The 17668-nt window shown below is 47.2% G+C and overlaps 1 protein-coding gene across 1 annotated transcript in view; it reads left to right on the top strand.

The window, feature by feature from the left end:
- The first annotated feature begins 2760 nt into the window (after positions 1-2760).
- The window catches only part of nsmce1 (NSE1 component of SMC5/6 complex), a 33283-nt gene continuing 18375 nt past the window's right edge, over positions 2761-17668 (top strand). Inside the window, exon 1 of the mRNA XM_078240377.1 lies at positions 2761-3067. Coding sequence (XP_078096503.1) covers positions 2950-3067 — 118 coding nt within the window. The 5' untranslated portion in view covers positions 2761-2949. The remainder of the gene's footprint in view (positions 3068-17668) is intronic.

Here is a 17668-nt window from a genome sequence, read left to right as displayed (position 1 = left end):
GGGAATATGGGGGGGGTACGGGGAGGGGGGGATATTTGAGTGTACGGGGAGGGGATATGGGGGTGTACGGGGAGGGGGGATATGGGGGTGTTCGGGGAGGGGGGATATGGGGGAGTTCGGGGAGGGGGGATATGGGGGGGGTACGGGGAGGGGGGATATGGGGGGGTTCGGGGAGGGGGGATATGGGGGGGTTCGGGGAGGGGGGATATGGGGAGGGTACGGGGAGGGGGGATATGGGGGGGGGTACGGGGAGAGGGATATGGGGGGGTACAGGGAGGGGGGATATTTGAGTGTACGGGGAGGGGATATGGGGGGTGTACGGGGAGGGGGGATATGGGGGTGTTCGGGGAGGGGGGATATGGGGGGGTACGGGGAGGGGGGATATGGGGGGGGGTACGGGGAGGGGGGATATGGGGGGGGGTACGGGGAGGGGGGATATGGGGGGGGTACGGGGAGGGGGGATATGGGGGGGGTACGGGGAGGGGGGATAAGGGGGGGGTACGGGGAGGGGGGATATGGGGGGGGTACGGGGAGGGGGGATATGGGGGGGGTACGGGGAGGGGGGATATGGGGGGGGTACGGGGAGGGGGGATATGGGGGGGGTACGGGGAGGGGGGATATGGGGGGGGTACGGGGAGGGGGGATATGGGGGGGGTACGGGGAGGGGGGATATGGGGGGGTACGGGGAGGGGGGATATGGGGGGGGTACGGGGAGGGGGGATATGGGGGGGGTACGGGGAGGGGGGATATGGGGGGGTACGGGGAGGGGGGATATGGGGGGGTACGGGGAGGGGGGATATGGGGGGGTACGGGGAGGGGGGATATGGGGGGGTACGGGGAGGGGGGATATGGGGGGGGTACGGGGAGGGGGGATATGGGGGGGTACGGGGAGGGGGGATATGGGGGGGTACGGGGAGGGGGGATATGGGGGGGGGTACGGGGAATATGGGGGGGTACGGGGAGGGGGGATATGGGGGGGGTACGGGGAATATGGGGGGGTACGGGGAGGGGGGATATGGGGGGGGTAGGGGAGGGGGGATATGGGGGGGTACGGGGAGGGGGGATATGGGGGGGTACGGGGGAGGGGGGATATGGGGGGGTACGGGGAGGGGGGATATGGGGGGGGGTACGGGGAGGGGGGATATGGGGGGGTTCGGGGAGGGGGGATATGGGGGGGTTCGGGGAGGGGGGATATGGGGAGGGTACGGGGAGGGGGGATATGGGGGGGGGTACGGGAGAGGGATATGGGGGGGTACAGGGAGGGGGGATATTTGAGTGTACGGGGAGGGGATATGGGGGGTGTACGGGGAGGGGGGATATGGGGGTGTTCAGGGAGGGGGGATACGGGGGGGGTACGGGGAGGGGGGATACGGGGGGGGGTACGGGGAGGGGGGATATGGGGGGGGGGTACGGGGAGAGGGATATGGGGGGGTACAGGGAGGGGGGATATTTGAGTGTACGGGGAGGGGATATGGGGGGTGTACGGGGAGGGGGGATATGGGGGTGTTCAGGGAGGGGGGATATGGGGGGGTACGGGGAGGGGGGATATGGGGGGGGGTACGGGGAGGGGGGATATGGGGGGGGGGTACGGGGAGGGGGGATATGGGGGGGTATGGGGAGGGGGGATATGGGGGGGGTACGGGGAGGGGGGATAAGGGGGGGGTACGGGGAGGGGGGATATGGGGGGGTACGGGGAGGGGGGATATGGGGGGGGTACGGGGAGGGGGGATATGGGGGGGGTACGGGGAGGGGGGATATGGGGGGGGTACGGGGAGGGGGGATATGGGGGGGGTACGGGGAGGGGGGATATGGGGGGGGTACGGGGAGGGGGGATATGGGGGGGTACGGGGAGGGGGGATATGGGGGGGTACGGGGAGGGGGGATATGGGGGGGGTACGGGGAGGGGGGATATGGGGGGGTACGGGGAGGGGGGATATGGGGGGGTACGGGGAGGGGGGATATGGGGGGGTACGGGGAGGGGGGATATGGGGGGGGTACGGGGAGGGGGGATATGGGGGGGTACGGGGAGGGGGGATATGGGGGGGTACGGGGAGGGGGGATATGGGGGGGGTACGGGGAATATGGGGGGGTACGGGGAGGGGGGATATGGGGGGGGTACGGGGAATATGGGGGGGGTACGGGGAGGGGGGATATGGGGGGGGTACGGGGAGGGTGTTGGGGATATGGGGGGGTACGGGGAGGGGGGATATGGGGGGGTACGGGGAGGGGGGATATGGGGGGGTACGGGGAGGGGGTGGGATATGGGGGGGTACGGGGAGGGGGGATATGGGGGGGTACGGGGAGGGGGGATATGGGGGGGTACGGGGAGGGGGGATATGGGGGGTACGGGGAGGGGGATATGGGGGGGTACGGGGATGGGGGATATGGGGGGGTACGGGGAGGGGGGATATGGGGGGTACGGGGAGGGGGGATATGTGGGGGTACGGGGAGGGGGAGGGGGGATATGGGGGGGTACGGGGAGGGGGAGGGGGGATATGGGGGTGTACGGGGAGGGGGATATGGGGGGGTACAGGGAGGGGGGATATTTGAGTGTACGGGGAGGGGATATGGGGGGTGTACGGGGAGGGGGGATATGGGGGTGTTCAGGGAGGGGGGATATGGGGGGGTTCGGGGAGGGGGGATATGGAGGGGTTCGGGGAGGGGGGGAGTTCAGGAAAGGGGAGAGTTTGGGAGGGGGGAGGGGCAAGGGGAAGGCGGGGTTTTGGGTAGGGGGGATGGGGCAGTTTCAGGGTGGGGGAAGGGGGTGTTTGGGGAGAGGGCAAAGGGAGGGGTCAGGAGGCAAGAGAGTAGTTGCTACGGTGTGCCATGATTGACTCTGTACTGAGCTGTACCTGTATATAATTCAAGTGTGACTGTCGTATAAAATTGTCTTATTGCCAATGATCTCAGTAAAGTGTGTATTTTTCTCCAGGAGATAGAGGCATCGTCATGACAGAAGCACTAAATGAAAGCCACCGACGATTCCTGCAGACTATGATGTCTCAGGGAATTCTGGAAGGTTCCATGACGAGAAAACTACACAAGCACTGTTGTGAAACATTTAAAGGTCAGCCAATTGTTTGCTAATAGTGCATTTATTTTCTGTGGCCTTTTTCAAAAGTGTAATCCTGTCTGAAAACTGATGACACTCCATATCTATATCAATGACTTGGATGAAGGTTTCCAAATTTGCTGATGACTCCATGATTGGTAGGCGGGTTAAGTTTTGAAACAGACATGAGTCTGCAAGGAGATATAGAAAGTTAAATAAATAGATTAAAAAATTGGCAGATGGAGTATGATGTGGAAAATTTTGGCAGGAAGAATAAAAGAGCAGTATATTATTTAACTGGGCCGGGATTGCAGAACTCTGCACTCTGGAAAGATTTGGATGTCCTGGGACATGAATCACAAAGTTAGTATGCATGTACAGTAAGTGGTTTGGAAAGCAAATGGAATGCTTGTGTTTATTGCAAGAGGAATGGAATATAAAAGTAGGGAAGTTTGGTGAGACCATATCCAGAGTACTATGTACAGTTTTGTGTCTCTATTTAACAAATGACTACATTGCATTAGAAGCAGTACAGACAGGAAGTTCTCTGATACTTGGGATGATGGGATTATCTGACGAGGAAAGGTTGGGCCTGTACCCTTTGGTGTTTAGAAGATTGAGGAGATCTTATTGAAACATATACGATCCTGAGTGGGCTTGACGGGCTGGATGTTCCCCCTTAAGGGAGAGACCAGGGTTGGAAATCTCCTGAGAATCCCACCCCAGAACTGGGGGACACAGTTCAAAAACAAGGGGTTCCCCCGTTTAAGTTGAAGATGAGGGGAAGTGTTTTTCTCTGAGGTCATTAGGCTGTGGAATTCTCTTCCACAGAGAGCAGTGGTCATTGAATTAAGGCTTAGTTGGTTAGGTTCTTGATTGGCAAGAGAGCTAAGAATATTGGGGTTAGGAAGGAAAGTAGAATTGAGACACAATTAGATCAGCCTGGTCTTAGCCTTGTCTTGTTCCTAATTTATATGATTATATGTAAACTTCTGGTGCATGTTGGGGCAGATTTACATGTTGCATGATATTAGTTGTAATCCTTGACATGTAATAGCTGGATGAAAGGGAGGCATGGACTTCATTTATGTAGCGTTGTGTCATATCATATATCAATAAGTTGTGCATAATTAGGTCCCAACTGTCAATTTCAAGCTTCAAATCAATGACGAAGAGCTTAAGTTTTTGATTTTTTAAAAAATCTATGTGAAAGTGGACAGGTCACTGAGTCATAGAGGTTTACAGCATGGAAACAGGCTCTTCAGCCCAACTTGTCCATGCCACCCTTTTTTTTTTAAAACCCCTAAACTAATCCCAATTGCCTGCATTTGGCCCATATCCCTCTATACCCATCGTACCCATGTAACTATCTAAATGCTTTTTAAAAGACAAAATTGTACCCGCCTCTACTACTACCTCTGGCAGCTTGTTCCAGACACTGAAAAAATGGCCCCTCTGGACACTTTTGTATCTCTCCCCTCTCACCTTAAACCTATGCCCTCTGCACACTTTCTAGTTTAATAATATCCTTTCTATAATAGGGTGACCAGAATTGCACACAGTATTCCAAGTGTGGCCTTACCAATGTCTTGTACAACTTCAACAAGACGTCCCAACTCCTGTATTCAATATTCTGACCGATGAAACCAAGCATACCGAATGCCTTCTTCACCACTCTGTCCACCTGTGACTCCACTTTCAAGGAGCTATGAACCTGTACCCCTAGATCTCTTTGTTCTATAACTCTCGCCAACACCCTACCACTAACTGAGTAAGTCCTGTCCTGGTTCAATCTACCAAAATGCATCACCTCGCATTTGTCTAAATTAAACTCCATCTGCCATTCGTCAGCCCACTGGCCCAATTGATCAAGATCTCATTGTAATTGGAGATAACTTTCTTCACTGTCCACTATGCCACCAATCTTAGTGTCATCTGCAAACTTACTAACCATGCCTCCTATATTCTCAACCAAATCATTTATATAAATGACAAATAACAGTGGACCCAGCACTGATCCCTGAGGCACACCACTGGTCACAGGCTTCCAGTTTGAAAAACAATTCTGTACAACCACCCTCTGGCTTCTGTCAAGAAGCCAATTTTGTATCCACTTAGATACCTCACCCTGGATCCCGTGAGATTTAACCTTATGCAACAACCTACCATGCGGTACCTTGTCAAAGGCCTTGCTAAAGTCCATGTAGACAACAACAACTGCACTGCCCTCATCTACCTTCTTGGTTACCCCTTCAAAAAACTCAATTAAATTTGTGAGATATGATTTTCCACTCACAAAGCCATGCTGACTGTCCCTAATCAGTCCTTGCTCTCTAAATGCCTGTAGATCCTGTCTCTCAAAATACCTTCCAACAACTTACCCACCACAGATGTGAGGCTCACTGGCCTGCAGTTCCTAGGCTTTTCCCTGCAGCCCTTTTTTTAAACAAAGGCACAACATTTGCCACTCTCCAATCTTCAGGCACCTCACTTCATCAGGTCCCGGGGATTTATCTACCTTGATGCGCTTTAAGACTTCCAGCACCTCCTTCTCTGTAATATGTACACTCCTCCAGACATCACTATTTATTTCCCCAAGTTCCCGAACATCCATGCTTTTCTCAACAGTAAATACTGATGAGAAATATTAATTTAGGATCTCACCCATCGCTTGTGGATCCGCACATAGATGACCTTGTTGATCCTTATGAGGCCCTACTCTCTCCCTTGTTACTCTTTTGCCCTTTATGTATTTGTAGAAGCTCTTTGGATTCTCCTTTGCCTTATCTGCCAAAACAATCTCGTGTCCCCTTTTTGCCCTCCTGATTTCTCTCTTAACTCTACTCCTACAACCCCTATACTCTTCAAGAGATTCACTTGATCCCAGCTGCCTATGCATGTCATGTGCCTCTTTCTTCTTCTTGAGCAGGGCCTCAATATCCCGAGTCATCCAGGGTTCCCTACTTCTGCCAGCCTTGCCCTTCACTCTAAGAGGAATGTGATTACCCTGAACCCTGGTTAACACACTTTTGAAAGCGTGCCACTTACCAGATGTCCCTTTGCCTTCTCACTATTTGGGGGCCTATTGTACAACCCTATCAAAGTGATTTCCCCTTTCTTATTTCTCAGTTCTACCCATATAGACTCAGTGGCCGAACCCTCGGATATATTCCCCCTCAGTACGGCCATGATGCTTTCCCTAATCAAAAGTGCAACTCCCCCTCCTCTCTTATCTCCTGTTCTATCTTTCCTATAGCATCTGTACCCTGGAACATTGAGCTGCCAGTCCTGTCCCTCTCTTAGCCATGTTTCAGTAATTGCTATAATATCCCAATCCCATGTACCCATCCATGCCCTGAGTTCATCTGCCTTGCCCGTCAGGCCTCTTGCATTGAAATAAATGCAGTTTAATCTGGACTTCCCTTGCTTTCTGTCCTGTTTTTGCCTGATCTGTCTGGTACTAGGATTACTGACACTGCCTTTACTACTTAATGTGCTCTCTTTAACTTCTGTGCTGTTCTCAAACTTCTCTTCTGTCTCCCTACTGCTTTGGATCCCACCCTCCTGCCAAACTAGTTTAAACCCTCCTGAGTGACTCTCGCAAATCTCCCCGCCAGGATGTTAGTCCCCCTGCAGTTCAGGTGTAACCCATCCCTCTTGAACAAGTCAACCCTTCCCCAGAAAAGATCCCAATGATCCAAAAATCTAAATCCCTGCCCCCTGCACCAGCTGTCAAGCCACGCATTCATCTGCCTAATCCTCCTATTCATACCCTCATTAGCACGTGGCAGCGGTAGTAGTCCTGAAATTACTACCTTCGAGGTCCTGCACTTTAGCCTTCTGCCCAACTCTATATATTCACACTTCAAGACCTCATCCCTTTTCCTACCTATGTCGTTGGTACCAATATGTACAACGACCTCTAGCTGCTCACCCTCCCCCTTAAGAATGTCCTGCAATCGCTCAGAGACGTCCTTGACCCTGGCACCAGGGAGGCAACACACCATCCTGGAGTCTCGATTGTGGCCACAGAAGCACCTGTCTGTGCCTCTAACTAGTGAGTCCCCTATTACTACTGCTCGCTTGCTCTTTGCCCGACCCTGTCCCACAGCAGAACCAGCTGCAGTGTCACAGGCCTGGCTGCTGCTGGTATCTCCCCCTGACAGGCTATTCCCCTCAACAGTATCCAAAATGTATACCCGTTTGAAAGGGGAATAGCCACAGGAGTACCTGCCTGCCTCTCCTGGCAGTCACCCATCTACCTGTCTGAACCTGTGGTGTGACAACCTCCCTGTAACTAGTGTCCATCACACTCTCTGCCTCCTTTATGCTCCGCAGTGCATCCACCTGCTGCTCCAACCGAACAGTGCGGTCTGAGAGGAGCTGCAACTGGACACATTTCCTGCAGACAAAGTTGTCAGGGAGACTAGATTGCTCCCTAATTGCCCACATCTGACAGGAGGAGCATGCCACTACCCTAGCTGCCATACTGCCCTTATACAAGTAAAAGGATAAAAGAATCTCAACTCACTTATGGTCCTCCTGCCGACATTTTTATTTGGTTAGAGGAGGAGGTAAGGAGGGAATCACTGAAGTAGTGTTTGGGGTTTAACTGTCCCTTCACAGCAGCTCCTCCACAAACCACCTTCTGGTCGCAGTGACTGCACTTATGCAAATGTGACCTGCAACGCCAATCATCTTCACTGCTCTGCTGCCCTCATCTGGACACTTGCCTTCACTCGAAGTAGAAGGTGTCTTCCAGAAACCCACCTGGAAGTGAGTTGGTTGAGGGAAGTTAGCGGGGGCATGAGGTGTGGGAATCTGCCAGTGTCTATTGTGTGTGACACAAAAATTCCCACAGTGCTGCCTATCTTCCACCCATCCTTCCCTCACCCTCCTTCATCCACTATGGCTTATGCTGCAATGTGGCTTTTTACCAGAGTTGTTTCCACTGATTTTTGCCCACTTTCCGTGTATGAGTAGAACTTCAGTCACAAATTCAGGAACTAGCAGAACAGATGAAGGGGAACTGGTTTGATGTGGTATATTTAGATTTTCAGAAAGCTTTTGATAAGGTCCCACATGAGGTCAGTGTACAAAATTAGCATGTGGGATTGGAGTAATGTGCTGGTATGGATTGAGAACTGGTTAACGGACAGGAATCAGAGAGTAGAAACAAATTGATCATTTTCTGGTTGGCAGACTGTGACTAGTGGGGTACTGCAAGATTCAGTGCTTGGGCCCCAATTATTCACAATCTAGATCAATGATTTGGATGTGGGGATTAAATGTAACATTTCCAAGCTTGCAAATGATATAAAATTAGGTGGAAGTATGAGTTGTGGGGAGGATGCAAATATACTTCAAAGGCATTTGGAGAAGCTGCGAGTGGGCAAAAAACTTGGCAGATGGAATACAATGTATTAGCATTCAGTTTGAGAAAGAAATTTGGGTTAGAACTGTGCTAAACTTAAATGAGGGTAGTTGTAAAGAAATGAGGACAGAGTTGGCTGGAGTGGGCTGGGAAAGGAGTTTAGAGGAAAAGATGGTTGATCAACAATGGCAAACATTTATGAAAATTGTTCACGACTCACAATGAAGATCTATCATAATGAGGAAGAAGGATTGTAAGCAGGAGATAAATCAATAATAGTTAAGCAAGGAAGTTCAGGATGGTATTGAACTGAAAGAAAAAACATCCAATGTAGCAAAGGTTAGTGGCAAGACGGAGGATTGGGAAAGTTTTAGAAAAAAACAACAGAAGATGACCAAAAAATAATAGAGGGAGAAGATAAACTAGCAAATAAAATAAACATGGACAGTAAGCTTCTTTAAATATATAAAGAGGAAGAGAGAAGCCAAAGTGAACAAAGGTCCCTTAGAGAATAAGACCAGAGGAATAATAATGGGGGACCAGGGAATGGTAGGGGAATTAAATAAGTACTTGATCAGTTTTCACAGTAAAAGACTCTATAATAACATTCCAAAAATACTAAATAATCAAGGGGCAAAGGAGGAGGAGGAAATAAATATCTTGTCCCTAGATATAGTTATTATAGTAGAGAAACTAATGGGGCTAAAGTCTGCTAAGTCTCCTGGGCTTGATAGGTTACATCCTAGAATATTAAAGGAACTAGCTGTAGAGAGAGTGAATGCACTGGTAGTAATCTTCCAAGAATCCCTTGTTGAAGTGGTAAGAATGACAATCTGCAGAGCAATATAGACAGGTTAAGTGAGTGGGCAAAAACTTGGCAGATGGAATATGATGTAGGAAAATGTAAAGTTACACATTTTGGTAGGAAAAATAAAGGAGCTGAATATTTAACGGAGAAATCTGCAGCACGGAGGATTTGGGGATCCTTGTGCATAAATGACAAAAAGCTAGGATGCAAGTTCAGCAGGTAAAAGGAAGGCAAATTGAATGTTGGCCTTTAATTCAAAGGGAATGGAGTATAAGAATAGGAAAGTCTGGCTAAAACCACACCTGGAACAGTTTTGATCCCCTTATCTAAGGAAGGATGTACTGGCAATGGAGACAGTCCAGAGAAGGTTCACTTGGTTGATCCTGGGTGTGGAGGGATTTTCTTATGAGGATTGTAAGAAGGAGATAAATCAATAATAGTTAAGCAAGGAAGTTCAGGATGGTATTGAACTGAAAGAAAAAACATCCAATGTAGCAAAGGTTAGTGGCAAGACGGAGGATTGGGAAAGTTTTAGAAAAAAACAACAGAAGATGTCCAAAAAATAAGAGGGAGAAGATAAACTAGCAAATAAAATAAACATGGACAGTAAGCTTCTTTAAATATATAAAGAGGAAGAGAGAAGCCAAAGTGAACAAAGGTCCCTTAGAGTAGGTTGGGCCTGTACTCATTGGAGTTTAGAACAATGAGAGACGACCTTATTGAGTCATATAGGATTCTCGGGGCTTGATGCTGAGAAATTGTTTCCTCTTTTTGGGAGTCTTGGACCAGTGTAATCTGAGTATGGGGTCGCCATTTAAGCTGAGGTGAGGAGTAATTTCTCCTCTTGAGGGCAGTGAATCTGTGGAATTCCTTATTGCATAGAGTTGTAGAGGCTGGGTCATTAAGTTCAAGAGAAGCACATTTTTAATCAGTAAGGGAATCAAGAATTATAGGGATAAGGCAGGAAAGTGGAGTTGAGTATTATCAGATCAGTCATGATCTCGTTGAATGGCAGAGGAGACTTGATGAGCTGAATACCCTACTTCTGTCCCTTCGTCTTATGGTTTAAGGAGAGGTGATCTCATTTAAACTTGCAACATTTTTACAGGGCTTGACAGGGGAGGTGCAGAAAGGATGTTTCCCTTGGCTGGGCGGTTGCAGTCTAGAGCCAGGGTACGCAGTCTCAGAATAAAGGGCAGTCCATTTAAGACTGAGATGAGGAGAAGTTAGCATACATCGAAACATACAAGACAAAATGGAAACCGATTACCAATTGCTCTGCTAAACTTGCCCGTGTGCAGCTCCTTTATGGTTTCAAACGAATAGGTTGCTACCATACCCATTATCTGGGAAGTAGATTATTAATGCACCTGCATGGAAATAGGAAATCCCCACTTCCTCAACTTATTGCTGGGCAGTTACAGTGTGGCTGATTAACCATGGCGGTTTACTGACAATTTGCTGATTCCTCTAGCGATCCTAATGAAGTTTTATAGGAATTTGGATATCATGCCATTTAGTGCATAGAATATAATCTGACTAGCCCTGGGCACAACCCTTGGTTCTGGAAGCATGTGGAGTGCCTGGGAGCACGGAATGAGAATTTTCTGGAAGCGTATGTACTGGTGAGTGGTATGGTGTTAACAAAAACAAAGAACAATACAGCACAGGGACAGGCCCTTCGGCCCTCCAAGCCTGCGCCGCTCATGTGCCCAACTAGACCATTCGTTTGTATCCCTCTATTCCCAGTCTGTTCATGTGGCTATCTAGATAAGTCTTAAATGATCCCAGCGTGTCCGCCTCAATCACTTTGCTTGGCAGTGCATTCCAGGCCCCCACCACCCTCTGTGTAAAATTCATCCCCCTGACATCTGTGTTGAACCTTGCCCCCCTCACCTTGAACCTGTGACCCCTTGTGTTCGTCACCTCCAACCTGGGAAAAAGCTTCCCACTGTTCACCCTATCTATGTCCTTCATAATTTTATACACCTCTATTAGGTCGCCCCTCATCCTCCGTCTTTCCAGGGAGAACATCCCCAGTTTACACAATCTCTCCTCAAAGCTAAGACCCTCCATACCAGGCAACATCCTGGTAAACCTTTTCTGCACTCTCTCCAAAGCCTCCACGTCTTTCTGGTAGTGTGGCGACCAGAACTGGACACAGTATTCCAAATGTGGCCTAACCAACGTTCTATACAGCCGCAACATCATATGCCAACTTTTATATTCTATGCCCTGTCCTATAAAGGCAAGCATGCCATATGCGTTCTTCACCACCCTCTCCACCTATGCTGCCATCTTTAAGGATCTGAGGCTAGCATATGGGAAGGAGGGAGAGAGTTTCTGTTGCATTTGTCTCCTAATGCTATGTGGCCTGTAAAATGCAAAGATTTGTTTATGCAGGTCTGTCTTGACTGTGTACACTGTGATGCCCCATCATTGCATCCGTCTCAGTGTACACCCAGAGTCTATCTCATGGTATCTGCCCACGGTTTACAAATTAATTCTACATCACTGTATTTGCCCCACAATATAAACTCAAATTCTACACGGCTGTGGGAACTTCAAAAATCGCTTCTACCCTCAGCAGCTTCCTTTCTGTCTGGAGAAGGAGCTCCTGGGACATTCTCAGCTGTCTCATCTCTTTCCTGGCGACTTGCCTTCCTTTCACATAGAACAGTACAGCACCGTACAGGTCCTTCGGCCCTCGATGTTGTGCCGAGCTTTGTCCGAAACCAAGATCAAGCTATCCCACTCCCTATCATTCTGGTGTGCTCCATGTGCCTATCCAATAACCGCTTGAAAGTTCCTAAAGTGTCCGACTCCACTATCACAGCAGGCAGTCCATTCCACACCCCAACCACTCTGAGTAAAGAACCTACCTTGTACATCCCTCCTATATCTCCCACCATGAACCCTATAGTTATGCCCCCTAGTAACAGCTACAACCACCCGAGGAAATAGTCTCTGAACGTCCAGTCTATCTATCCCCCTCATCATCTTATAAACTTCTATTAAGTCGCCTCTCATCCTCCTCCGCTCTAAAGAGAAAAGCCCGAGCTCCCTCAACCTTTCCTCATAAGACCTACCCTCCAAACCAGGCAGCATCCTGGTAAATCTCCTTTGCACTCTCTCCAATGCTTCCACATCCTTCTTATAGTGAGGTGACCAGAACTGCACACAATATTCCAAATGTGGTCTCACCAAGGTCCTGTACAGTTGCAGCATAACCCCACAGCTCTTAAACTCAAACTCCCTGTTAATAAACGCTAACACACTATAGGCCTTCTTCACGGCTCTATCCACTTGAGTGGCAACCTTCAGAGATCTGTGGATATGAACCCCAAGATCTCTCTATTCCTCCACATTCCTCAGAACCCTGCCGTTGACCCTGTAATCTGCATTCAAATTTGTCCTACCAAAATGAATCACCTCGCACTTATCAGGGTTAAACTCCATCTGCCATTTTTCGGCCCGGCTCTGCATCCTATCAATGTCTCTTTGCAGCCTACAACAGCCCTCCACCTCATCCACTACTCCACCAGTCTTGGTGTCATCAGCAAATTTACTGACCCACCCTTCAGCCCCCTCCTCCAAGTCATTGATAAAAATCACAAATAGCAGAGGACCCAGCACTGGTCCCTGTGGTACACCGCTGGTAACTGGTCTCCAGTCTGAAAATTTTCCATCCACCACCACCCTCTGTCTTCTATGAGATAGCCAGTTACTTATCCAATCGGCCAAATTTCCCTCTATCCCACACCTCCTTACTTTCTTCATGAGCCAACCATGGGGAACCTTATCAAACGCCTTACTTAAAATCCATGTATACGACATCAACTGCTCTACCTTCATCTACACACTTAGTTACCTCCTCAAAGAATTCAGTCAAATTTGTGAGGCAAGACTTACCCTTCACGAATCCGTGTTGACTATCCCGGATTAAGCTGCATCTTTCCAAATGGTCATAAATCCTATCCCACGCCTTCCCACCTTCTATCTTTCTTCAGCTTGTGGGGGGGTGATGGAACAGGGATTTGGATTTATGGACCAGCTCATAATTGTCAGCCATCTCAGCTATCCAGCTCGCTGTTGTAACCCTCTGTCTTCAACATGGGTTCAAATTAGCGGAGGAAGTGAATTTTTTCATTCTTCGAGGAGAATTATTTCCCTAAGGGCCTCGTAAATTCTATCTGCCTTTAATGTCCAATGATCGAGTAGTTACACAGACTCGATGGATAAGAGCTGTTGCAAAGAGGGTTAGCAGCAGGCACACTGTGATCTCTGGAAATATCTTTGCTTGGAAGCTTTTTCCAAACACCACACTTTCCAAGTTGTTGAAGGCAGTCAACAAGAAGGGAACTTTACCCTCTCAAAGTCAATATAGATCTGCCCAGGCTGTTTCCTAATGTTTTGAAATTTCTGCCTGCACGCTTCAGGAACCAATTCGTACAGACTAAGAATAGCTTTTTTTATTGCACCGTAATCCACAGAAACCCCTTCTGAAAGTAAAGCAAAACCTCATGAGGTCTACCCACCAATTTACTCTGCAGGAGCAATATCCTGTTTTCTTTTGGCCACTTAATTTGATTGTTACTTTCTCAAATGAATTACTCTACATCCCTTTCCTCAAACTTTGGAAGGGATTGTACACATTAAATATCTCCCCACTGAGCTTTGGGTTGGAGGTGGTTTTTTTCATCAGAATTTTCCCCATCTGAGGCGTCTTGCTTTAACGCTAGCCTTTCTTGTTCTTTTCCCTTTTCCGCCTTTTTTTTCCCTTTGTTTCTACCTTGTCCCTTGTTCTCCCTCTGGAGGTCAAATTCAAGCCTTTTCTTTTCCATTTCCTCCACTCTTTTTCTTTTCTTTCTAATTCAGGCTCTTTCAATCCCTTTTGTTCAAGCTACTTCATTTGCAACTGAATCCTAGCTAACTCAATTGGCTCACCCCTGGAGAATAGCCTCTCTTGTATCCCTGCCAATTTCAAATGCTTGTTGTTACATCCACTCTTTTTTCTCAACCTTATGGTTAATTCTAACTCCAACTTATCCACCAATTCCATTAGCTTAGCCTTGGTTACACTAATATAATGTTTATGTTCTTTATCCCTTTATACCAACTATTATTTTTCTGTGCCCAATCACACATTGTCCACATTTCAATTCCTGGACGAACCCAAATTTGTTAAGACTGGAGTGGGAGTTTATCTAGCCTCACCACTCCACACGTTATAATTAGTTTTACAAGTTTAACTCACTCACCAGAATGGCCAATCATTTACCTTCTCTACTGCTAGATCCAGAATAAAAGAGACTTCAACCAGGTTTCTTTCAATCAACTCAATGATTTATAATAAAACAAGTTAGCATAGAATCAATAACTATAACTTTTTAAAAAATGTGCGCAAACCTATACACACAGAAACAAAGGACAAACATGGTCTCCGAAGATATGGATTTTGGAGGATAAGCTTTATAACATAAAGGATAAAATTCACAGGGTTTTGATGATGTTGATCTGGAGCTTCTTTGTGTGAAGAGGGAAATCCATTATTGGTCCCTGTAGATGTATGGAGATTCTCACCCACAGAGCTTTGGTGTGGAGGAAGATATAGAGCTGGATCTATGCTTCTCATCTCAGCTTTTCAGGTTTACAAATGCAGACAAGTTATACCCTGATGAGGATTCTCTTGCTGCAAGTTGATAACCACACATGGAATTTCAGGCAAGTTAGGGCAGCCTTGGTTCTTGGCTTATTGCCCAAAACACACTGATTTCAAAAGCAACAGGTCCAAAATTTAAAGCTTGCTTCTGTCATCTGATTTTCAGTAAATCACTCAATTAAAGTTCAATGCAAACAAACTGCTCTTCCCCCTCCTGGTCAGGTGATTTCTTAAAAAGGCATGCTTATTGTCAGTCCAAGGTGAAATTATGACCTTTTAAAATAAATCTATGTCCAACTAATATTGTATCCTGCTATATTAAAGTATAGTTTGTAATAACAGTATGAACTCGACTTGTACATTGCTATATCTATCTACAATATAAACTCTAATCCTACATTGCTGTAGCTGTCCAAAAATATAAACTTTAATAATACATCACTGGATCAGTCCCACAATGTAAACTAATCTAAACGGCTATATCTGTCCATAATATAAACTAATCCTAAAAAGCTATAGCTGTCCCGCTATATAAGCACTAATCTTAAATGGCTATATCTGTCTATGATATAAACTCTAATGCTACAATGCTATGCCATACTCATATTGGGAAATTGCCTGGGAATGGATCAGTCACCCGTTGTAGAATCCATAGGCTGAACACTCGAGTTGTAATGTAATGGACAGTTATTTGCCCAAACTGTGAAGGTCATATTCCCCCATGAGTTGGAAATCAGCAGAACAATGCTAAGTTAGGAATTTAAATTCAATTTATGTAAATGATAATGTTGGGACACTTTAATGGCTCCAAGCTAGCTGTGAGGTTGAGAGCTGAACAGTTTACGATTGATTCCAGAGTATTGCATTCTTACGGGGGATCCAGTGGGACTATATGAGAGGTGGATTCTCCCATTGTCCTGGCCAATAATTACCTCTTGACCAATGTCAGTAAAACAAATTATCTTGTCATTATCACAATTTTTGTGAAATCTTGCTATGCGTAAACTGGTTATTATGTTTCCTGCATGAGTATGTTTCAAAAAGTACTTCACTGGCAGTAAAACACTTTGGGGTGTCCTGAGCTTATAAAAGGTGCTATAGAAATGCACATTTTTTTCTCTCCTTCGTCTACATGTTTCCCAATAAAGTAAAAACTAGAAGCTGAGGCCTCAGTTCCACTTTGAGTGGACTTCAATCTGTGCAGTGCACTTATTTTTGGGTAGAGCTGCCACTCAGTCCTGTAGGTGTTGCCTCACTCGTGGCCATCTTCAATGTGCTTTAATATTGCAGTGTGCAGACTGAAATAGTAAACTTTGCATTATGGTTGCTCAATAATTACAGGAACATTGCACATGATTTTCAAGTTTGCTGATGATCCCACCATAGTGGGTCGGATCTCAAACAATGACGAGACAGAGCACAGGAATGAGATAGAGAATCCGGTGAACTGTTGTGGCAACAATAATCTCTCCCTCAATGTCAACAAAACGAAGGAGATTGACATTGACTTCAGGAAGCGTAAAGGAGAACATGCCCCTGTCTACATCAACGGGGACGAAGTAGAAAGGGTCGAGAGCTTCAAGTTTTCAGATGTCCAAATCACCAACAACCTGTCCTGGTCCCCCCATGCCAACACTATAGTTAAGAAATCCCACCAACCCCTCTACTTTCTCAGAAGACTAAGGAAATTTGGCATGTCAGCTACTACTCTCACCAACTTTTACAGATGCACCATAGAAAGCATCCTTTCTGGTTGTATCACTGCCTGGTATGGCTCCTGCTCTGTCCGAGACTGCAAGGAACTACAAAAAGTTGTGAATGAAGCCCAGTCCATCACTCAAACCAGCCTCCCACCCATGACACTGCACTTCCTGCTGCCTCGGCAAAGCAGCCAGCATAATTAAGGACCCCACGCACCCCGGACATTCTCTGTTCCACCTTCTTCTGTCGGGAAAAAGATACAAAAGTCTGAGGTCATGTACCAACCAACTCAAGAACAGCTTCTTCCCTGCTGCCATCAGACTTTTGAATGGACCTACCTTGCATTAAGTTGATCTTTCTCTACACCCTAGCTATGACTGTAACACTACATTCTGCACTCTCTCTTTTCCTTCTCTATGAACGGTATGCTTTGTCTGTACACCGTGCAAGAAACAATACTTTTCACTGTATACTAATACATGTGACAATAATAAATCAAATCACATCAGCACCCACTTGATAAAGCCTAGTTTATTTTGGGGCTATGAGGCAGGAGCAGAGTTGGAGGTTGAACGTGCTGCCTCATAATGCTGCTATGGCCTGCTATTGCGTTCTGTGTCAAGAAAGGGGAAGTTCTTTAAATCTGATAAACATTTCACGGAAGCGATGTGAAATCATTTAATGACATAATGAAAAAGGAACTTCTACAAACTCTGTCGTATTTGGGCATTTCTGCTTTTATCACTGTTGTAATTTACAAAAGCAAGAGTAGGCCACTCAGCCTGTCGAATTCCTTCTGCTATTCAATTAGATCATGGTTGCTCATCTACGTCAACACTACTTTCCCATGCTATCCCGATAGCCCTTGAGGTCATTAATATCCATAAATTTAATGATTTTTGTCTTGAACACACCCAATGATTGAGCTTTCACAGCCCTATGGGGCAGAGAATTCCAAAGACCATCCGTTGGTTCCGCACTCACCAGCCAGGAGGAACACCTTATCTACATTTACCCTGTCGTGCCCTGTTAAGAATTTTTAAAGTTTCAATGAGATCACTTCTGATTTTT

The sequence above is a fragment of the Mustelus asterias genome, chromosome 23 (assembly GCF_964213995.1).
Source record: "Mustelus asterias chromosome 23, sMusAst1.hap1.1, whole genome shotgun sequence".
Lineage (NCBI taxonomy): Eukaryota > Metazoa > Chordata > Chondrichthyes > Carcharhiniformes > Triakidae > Mustelus > Mustelus asterias.
This window is presented reverse-complemented; position numbering and strand designations above follow the sequence as displayed.